Here is an 8842-nt window from a genome sequence, read left to right as displayed (position 1 = left end):
ATCTAGTTACTATTCATGCCTAGGTTTGCATTTGCATGCTTATATCTTTTGTCATGCATACACTAGGTATTTCATATGGTAGGCTTGCTCGGTTTTATTCTTATTCCTTAGAGTAATCCTACATGGTTTAAAATTGTTTAGGAGCACGGCACATAGCTTGTCCTTCAATTGTTCATCTAATATGTCCCAAAGTCAAATTGTAGATAATTTCTCCCGAATAACATCTTCGAAAATGATTCTCACATTTATGAGATGTCATCTTTCAAGTGGTATTATTGATTCTAAAATCAATATGCATAACTTCTACAAGTATCCCACACTTGTGTGCACAAATTTAGGGGGAGGTTACTCTACAAGTTGGATGCTTTGAGACTAACACCTTTTCAAGCTTATCATGTGTGTAGTAGTATCATTGCAAGGAAAATAGAGTCCCTGGAGTTAAGCATCATACTTTAAAGATCCACCACTGGTTGGAAGTGGTAGAAATCAAATTGGTTTCCGCATGTGGTATTTCTAAACTAATATTATCATGTTGATTTTATTTTGATATTTATATACTTTCTCCATGCATTATATAGATTAAATTCCCGTGAGCAAAAATTTGTCAATTATGCATATGCTTTGCCTTCTATCATATGTATACATATATTTAGGGGGAGCTTTGTCTATATAATGTGATAGTCAAATTTTGTGATCTATTTCACTCTACACACAAAGGATCACAAGGTTTGACCCTCCCTTGTGCTACTAATGTCTTCCTTTTTGGTGTTTAATTTCAAAGGGGGAGAATTTAGAGGACCAAAAGCAAGCATTAATTTGTAGTAATGGTCCAAGAAAGGGAGGATGGTGGATTATGGATTAGTCTAAGTAATGGAAAAACTTGTAGGAAGCGAGGCTTAAATCCATAATACCACATGGGGACATTTGCAAGGGCAAGATAAGTTTCTATATAGTCTTACAAGTAGTATCTTTTAGCATCATATAATCTTGCCCCTTGCATTGCATCCTAGCAAGTAGGTAGTTTTAAAATTTTAAAATTCTATTATTTGCTTGCTTTAGTCGTGTTGTCATCAATCACCAAAAAGGGGGAGATTGTAAGGAAAATAGACCCTTGGCCCATTTACTTTGGATTTTGGTGTTTGATGACCAACACAACCAAATTGGACTAATGAATTTGCAAGTGATTATTTTGTAGTTCAATAGGATGCAAGACGTGACTTGGACAAAGGCGACGTGATGATCCGATGATCAACACCTCAAGCAAGACCTTAGAAGCATAAGAGAAGACCCAAGATATCAAGCAAAGTCCAAGCATGAAGATAGGAACTAAGCCGCACACAAGATTACGAAGAAACGAGCTCACATAAGTGACCGGACGCTAGACGAAAAGCGACCGGACGCTCCGATCAGAGGCTCGACAATAGCAGCAGCGACTGGACGCTGGCAGCAAACTGACCGGACGCAAGACAGCAGTGTCCGATCGAGTACAGAGAGGTTCCAGAGCGGTGAACTTATGACCGAACGCTGGCAGCGTCCGATCAGTTGTTCGCGGCTCCAACGGTTGGGACGACCGGACGCGTCCGATCAGGACGACTCCAGCGTCCGGTCAGTAGTAGAAAAGTGGGATTTCATCCCCAACGGCTACTTTCTCAGTGGGGCTTATAAATACAACCCCAACCGGCCAAATGAGTGGGGTGGAGCTAAGAAAATATACCAAGGGTGTTGATACACTATTTTAGTGATCTCCACTTGCATAGTGCTTAGTGTTTCATTAGGTGATTAGCATAGGTGCTTTGTGAAGTGCTTAGGTTGATTAGACCACCGCTTATGCGCTTGCTCTAGGTTTAGGCCTAGTGTTTAGTGAGGTTTGCATACCTCTTACCACTCGGTGCTTGCACGCATCATTGTTGTATATCGGAGGGGCTTGTAGTTTTGTGAGATCACACCAACCGTGTTTTGGCCCACGGTGTTTTGGCCGGAAGCTTGATAGTGAAGACGGCGGGGAGCATCCGGGAGAGGCTTGCCAGAAGGCACGTCAGAGACCCACTTGTGCGTGGGGAAAGCCCAAGGCTATCCACGGAGTTACCCAAGAGTCTGGCCCCTGTGAGGGATTCCTTGCGAGGGGCTCCAACGAGGATTAGGGGGAAGCTTGAGCGCTTCTCGATATCTTGGTAAAAATTCCAGAGTCGTTGATGGGAGTTTACATATCTCTACCTTGCCCTTTAGCTTTCGCATCTACATTGATTGTATTACTCCTTTTGTGGTAGAGATAGCAACACACTAGCAAAACCATAGTTGCACATTTAGATAGTTTATCTTTTGTATATGTTTTGCTAGGTCTAGAAAACGAGGCCATAGTTTAGAGTTAGAATTTTAAGTTGCCTAATTCACCCCCCCTCTTAGGCGTCACGGTCTATCTTCAGTCTCATTGAGTGACAACTAGGATTTAAGTTAGTGTGTGCTTAGCATAGGTTTCATTCTTGCTCTTAAGGACATTAATCTTAATGTGAACCTTGCTAAGGACATGATCAGCTTGTTGCCTATAAGGACTGACTAGCTTGTCTTTTAAATACATTAGGAGCTGCGTTGTTTGGGGGTTTAGAAATTTCATATGTTAAGGTTTATCACTTTAAATTTTCAGAGCTCAATTCATCCTCCTCTTGGGCCATTCAGTCTTACACCCACATGCATAGATAAAGGTCCCAAATTGTAGGATCATAATTAGTGGAATCACAAAATCATAAATTCTACTTAATAAAATCAAAGAATCAATCTAATAAATTAAGATCATAAAGCCATAAAATCACACTATAAAATTCACAGATTTGACAACTATGGCTAGAGGACACCAATTCAAGGTTATAATGAACATAAGCTCCATGTTCAACAAACATCACTGTGTGACTTACATTTCAAAATAAAAATCACAATAATTTATACTTTAACTCCTCAAACTCCAATTACTCTGTGTTTGGTTGCAAGGTCGAAGAGAGATTGGCTAGTTTGGTCCCTCTTTCACATGTGTTTGGTTTGAAGACAACAAGTGATTCATCCCTTAGAGGAATATATCCTAAGATGTAGGTTCACCCTAACCTCAGAAAACGAAGGGACATGCGCTTCCCTTTTCTTTGTCATCACGGGTCGTTCGCTCCGTCCTCTTCACGGGTGACGAGTTCTTGAGGTCAATCACCGATGGTAGCAACACGACTCCATCGGGACTCAAGTTCAGCTCGACGATGTGGTGCTCTAGAGCCAACACTAAATCGACCTAGTCCATGTGCCACCCTAGGCGATGGAGGTCAAAGCGGAGGAGTCTAGGTGGCTAAGGTCAGGGCAGAGAAAGCTAGGCAGCTGAGGTTCAGGTGCTTGGCGTCATGATTCAGGGTGACGAACAAGAAGACGCGGTTCAGCGTGAAGTTCATGAGGCGCATGAAGAAGAGGGTAGAAGTGAAAGCGGGATGTATGAGAGGATGACAGGTGCCCACCTGGTGCCGGGCAGGCGACAATCTGCCCGACTGACTAATGGTGTTAATTGTTGTCCATCCCACTTGTCTAAATCACCCCAACCAAATAGAAAACATGATGGGCCTATCCTTGTCAACAAAACACATAATGGGAACATCCTATTCTCAAAATCAGAACGTCCCCAAACAATAAAAAATGTTTCACCAACTGGTTGCAGCTTGCAACAATAAGATAACAATTCAACAGCAATCTGTGTGCTAACGATTTCCAGATTATGTCTATAATCCAACAATAAATATTACAGATATAGAAGGTGCAGAGAAAATAATATAGCATGCTGTATTTCAACCTTTCAACACAGCATGATACCCTCCTGAAATTTATACCCTTTTTCTGTTCTATTATACTGCTGACTATGACTATTGTCTGCACGAAAAACAACCACCCTTGGTCGCATACTTGCTTACTATAAGACATAATTTTACACACTACATTTGTGCTAGCACAATGAGTGCTTCTACGATATGAATACTGCAGAATCATATATATTGTATGGCCAGCTCAGACAGACCAAACCCTTGCACCAGTTTGCCTACGATCATTGCTTATCAGGAGCTCACAGCAGCAGCCATGCCCTAGTAAATTAACATGAAAAGATAAGGCACTATGATTTTCTCCACATTGAATGATGTCAAGCTGGCTATTCTCTCCAATGCCTTGACCAGAAGCCCTTCTTTCTTGTTGGTTCACTCCCTGAAACTGGTGTTGATGGTCGAGAACCATTGGAGAAATGTCTCCTAAAAAACGGACGACTAAACGTATCCTTCATGCTAGAACTTGTGCCAAACCTGGGTTCTCTCTTAACTTTCTTCTGGCGCTTAGAGCTCCCATCAAGTTCAGTATCAGCCATATTTTTCGATGTCTTGTTTTTAACCTTCAGTTCCATCTTTTTGAACAGTTTTGTTGTACATGCCTCACCATGGGTGCATACAGGACAAGGAGGATCATATTTCTCACTTTCTGCAGCAATACTATCTAAACAATTTGCATGATATGCATGACCACAGAATAAAACAGCAACTACTGCCAGTTCATGACCGTTACATGAAGACCGCTCCTTTAATAGCCTCGAACATAGCTTGCATACCTCTTGGCCAGGGGAGAGTGCACTGGGATGTGAACCATTTGATCTTGATGTTTTACTAGCAATGGAGCCAAGGAGTTCATTGTCAACAGACCACCTATGTCTTTCAGTTGTGGCCACCATATCAGAGGGTGTGCGAGTTGACCACCCATCAGATGTCTCACCTTGCAACTGCCCTGCAAACATATCATTGCTACAGGCAGAAAGCTTGGAGCTTGATGGCCTTTCTGCAGAGCTGTTTCCACTTAAAAGTTTGAGGGATGGAATGTTTCCATCCAAGGTCTGCCTGTATAGTTGATGCCCAGGCAATTGGGTTGCTTCCCTTGTCGAATTTGGGTCAATGCAAATTGAATGACTTCTAGAGGAAGGATCTTCTGAATCTGCCTTCGGTACAGGGGGCGGTGTTGAAAGAAGAGACTCTGATGTCTTTATATCTGAACCAACAATTACTATGTCAGGGGCTTTAGAAGACTTAGCCTGCACAAGATAGTGAAACAGCAATGGAAATAATCATTAGAAACGATTGTATAGCTCAATAATCACATCTACTAATTTGGAAATGAGAATGATACGAGACTGCACAAATGCCCAGTACCACATACCTCAAGAGTTGGATTGGCTGCAGTAGACTGATGTGCTGAAAACATGAAAAGAGATGTCAATAAAGAATGATCTATTTCTCCAGTGCTTAGCTGTTTGTTCCCATAGGCAACAGAACCTCTGCAGGCTGGTTATTTGTCACTATATGGGTTTAGCTTATGATATGTTTGAACTGCAAGTTTGATAATTTAAAGGTATCAAGATATGTGGCATTTGAGTTTTTATCATTTTAGCATGCACTGGGAAAAAATGATTTGACTCATGGAGAAGAACAAGAAACACAAAATTAAGCAATGAGGAAATCAACTTCATTTCATTGTAGCATGCATGTATTCCTATTCAGACAGTACATACCCATAACCATTCAGTCAGTAATATGAAATCCATGCAATTTGATACATGTATTCAGACAGTACATGGAACGGGAACACAGGACAGGAGTAAATACTAAACACAAGACAAAGAAGTATTTCAAGCCTATACCTGGAGGATCAAATTTTGAGAGCTTGGATGCCATCTTTTTGTCAGATTTTTGCCACTTGACCCTGCAGAGGACATCAGAACGACTATCCCCACTGTTATGGCCTTCAGTTGGTGTAATGAAACTATTCTTTACTTCTGGATGAATGTTTCCACTACTTTGATTAGAGAACACCGTACTGTTCTCCATTATATCCTCTATGTGTGTACGGTTGTCCCACCGGAAGCTCCATGATGGTGAGTGCCTTACCCGGTATGTAGAAACTTCAACTGGAGCCATAGATGGCTGAGAACTTTCCTTGGCAGCTATACAGCAATTAGCTCCCATATTTATTACAAGAAGTCAACGTCCTTTATAGACAACCTTAAACAAATCTCAGAAATTGACCATGTAATCAGAAATTGCTAGTCATACTGTCATACATAACATGCTGCCAGTCCCAAGGTGACACTGCAAAATAATGAAAACCATCTCATATTCATGAAGAAGCAAAGGAATGACTCCAAGAAAACAATAGCAGAAGTGAGGGCATCATTAGCTATTAGCTATATACTAAAAGGTCTTGAAACATTCCTTGTTGGCACAGCATTAAAAAGTGAAAGCAACCTTAACAAGGAACCAACGAGCATCAGAAATAAGCTTACTTAATACAGTACAAAGTAGGTCCAGTGTTAGATTTTCTGTTAAACTTTGTGAGAGATGAATTACTAGGTAGGGAGCAATTGCCTTGCAATATATATGTCTGAATAGAAGCAAACATAGGATGGAAAAGAGAGAACAAATTGTATACACAAAAAATATAATATGAGGTTAACTGATCCAAATACAGTGCAACAAATCTCATAATGTTTTTGTGGACCCCTTCCTGGGAAAGACCTACAGGCGCAGACCAAAGAAGACTCCAGGCATCCACTAGTGGCTAAGTTTGTTTGAGACTGAGTCAATTATAGTTTGTCGATCTAGATTGGTTTGGTTAGCGAGTTTGTTAGGGTCGGCTCTATACCTATGAGATCAACATAACTGTTGAGATTAAGCAAGAATAAACATAAGATTTAGAATCTCCAGAGGGAGGGTGAGTTCAGTTTATCTCTGCCATCCCCATCTACTATAACCGACCATCCAGCCATAACACATGAACATGTAAACCACTAATAATCATCTCGGCGAAAAGGGCCTCTAGCTGAGTTGGTTAGGTGGCTTGAGTAGCACTCTTTGTGTCCTGGGTTCTACTCCCCGTGGGAGCGAATTTCTAGTCTGGGATTAAAAAAAAAAATCCCCTCGTCAGTTCCACGCCAAAGCACAGGTTTAAGGCCCGGCCCCGGTCGTGGTTGTTCTCACATGGGCTACGGTGCCGATGTGTATGGGTGGGGCCGGGGTTCTGGGGTTTGCTCGACCTGCGTGAGAAGGTCTTCTTCTTAATGCAATGCCCAGGGGTTGTCTTACCCCCTACAGGTCAAGTTTTAATAATCATCTAGCATTTGGGGAAATTAAGTTTAGCTTTGTTAAGTTCAATAAATCATAAAATTCAGAGAATTCATTGGGGGAACGATTTTCTGAAGGTAAGTGTATCTTGTGGATAAGAGAAAACCAGTAGCTCATTTGAAGTATGAGAGATAATATTTTAAATCTTATGAACATAGGAGCACTGTCAAGCACCACTGAAGTTAGAAATGAAAAACATACACTAGGAGCCAACCATTTGAATACAATACAAACAAACTCCTCAAAAAATTATATTGAAAAAGAATCTCACATATAATTAATGGGGGTAAACATGTTAAGGAGCTTAACAATAGTAAGAGAATCCACGGAAGGCAAGATCAGGTACCAATGTCTGATGTATTCCAAAACTAAAAAGAACCTACCTCTCCCGACAGCACATAAGCATCTTTGGTATTGTATGTGTATGTCAAATCAAGAATTGTGGAAACCACAAGGCTGGATAGCAAGAACAATCACGTATTCGGATATCAGATTGGCGCATAAGGTACACCAAATGTACGAAGCTTCTTTTGTACAATTATTAAAAGTGGCGTTTCAGCATAACCATGACCCATGAGAATAACGATGCGAAGGCAGGGGCGGGCGGACCCAGTAAACGACATGGGATTACACTTTTACACCAAGTAATTTTTGCAAAATAAATCGAAGTTAGTAGTCAAGTATACAATTGTAATTAGATCAGATCCGAATATAAATAGCCAAATAGCTTAATTTAGGGTTCCGGTACCCGGTTTCGCAAGCAGGAATGGAAGAGAAAGGGTGGGCATACCTGGTGCGTGCTTGTCGCCGGCGAAGGACGCGACGAAGACCTGGCGAAGGGAACGACGAAGACTTGGGCACCTGGCGTAGGGCGTCGGCGGTCGACCAGTCACGAGAGAGCGGAGCCGGGGTGAACGGGAGAAGAAATGGCAGGGGCGAACTCTGAGCATTTCTTTCCAATTTGACCCTTTTTGTAAACTTTATTTTTACAAATAGGCCCCAAGTAGAACTATTTCAAGAAATGGTTCCAATGTTCGGTATAGCCGAGATATATGGATCTGCATCTGTATAACAGTTATTCTTCGTCTAAAACCAAACCTGCCACGTTGGTGCCAACATGGCCGAGCCAAACTTGGCGTATATAGCATGCAATCTAACAAGTACGCACGTCGAAGATTTCATGAAAATTCATCGAAAACGAATATATATCGCCGAGTTTGATTAGATTCACAACAATTATGCATGTGCGTTACAATTTGTTGAGAGGTGCTCATGCGAATGATAATAAACTAGTATTTTTTTTGTTAGATTTAATTGAGCTTGGCTCAACCTTACATCAAATAAGTTCCAAAACACATAATAAATACCAGTGCAATAAATGATTAATCTCTGATGGAAAATTAATAGGATGTTGACGTGGCTTATGTACAATTGCTGACGTGTGTTCAAGAAAGGGGAAGACGAGCCACATGCGCACACATATGCCACCCATGAACAGGCTTAGGTGGCTAGTCCATGACATGAGTGGTGTGACATCTAGAAAGATTTTGGAGCTCCGATCCAAACTCAGAGATTTTGGAGCTCCGATCCAAACTCAGAGATTTTGGAGCTCCGATCCAAACTCAGAACCTGTTTGGAACAAATGAATAGAAAATAGAGGAAAAGAAGAA

General features: G+C 41.3%; 1 protein-coding gene across 2 annotated transcripts; it reads right to left on the bottom strand.

The window, feature by feature from the left end:
- Nucleotides 1–3716: 3716 nt before the first annotated feature.
- LOC136451887 (uncharacterized) lies at nucleotides 3717–8113 on the bottom strand. 2 transcript variants are annotated; one of them, XM_066452567.1, is made up of 4 exons: nucleotides 7963–8113; nucleotides 5693–6140; nucleotides 5212–5246; nucleotides 3717–5086 (listed from the first exon to the last, which is right to left on the bottom strand). In XM_066452567.1, exons 2-4 carry the CDS (start codon nucleotides 6015–6017, stop codon nucleotides 4166–4168), a joined length of 1281 nt encoding a protein of 426 aa, XP_066308664.1. In that variant the 5' UTR covers nucleotides 6018–6140; nucleotides 7963–8113; the 3' UTR covers nucleotides 3717–4165. The 2 variants fall into 2 exon arrangements, with proteins under 2 accessions (XP_066308664.1, XP_066308665.1); XM_066452568.1 differs by lacking the exon at nucleotides 7963–8113 and having other exon boundaries at nucleotides 5693–5754; nucleotides 5940–6077.
- Between the last annotated feature and the right edge of the window lie 729 nt (nucleotides 8114–8842).

The sequence above is a fragment of the Miscanthus floridulus genome, chromosome 5 (genome assembly GCF_019320115.1).
Source record: "Miscanthus floridulus cultivar M001 chromosome 5, ASM1932011v1, whole genome shotgun sequence".
Classification (NCBI taxonomy): Eukaryota; Viridiplantae; Streptophyta; class Magnoliopsida; order Poales; family Poaceae; genus Miscanthus; species Miscanthus floridulus.
The sequence above is the reverse complement of the archived record's forward strand: the minus strand, read 5'-3'. Positions and strand labels throughout refer to the sequence as shown.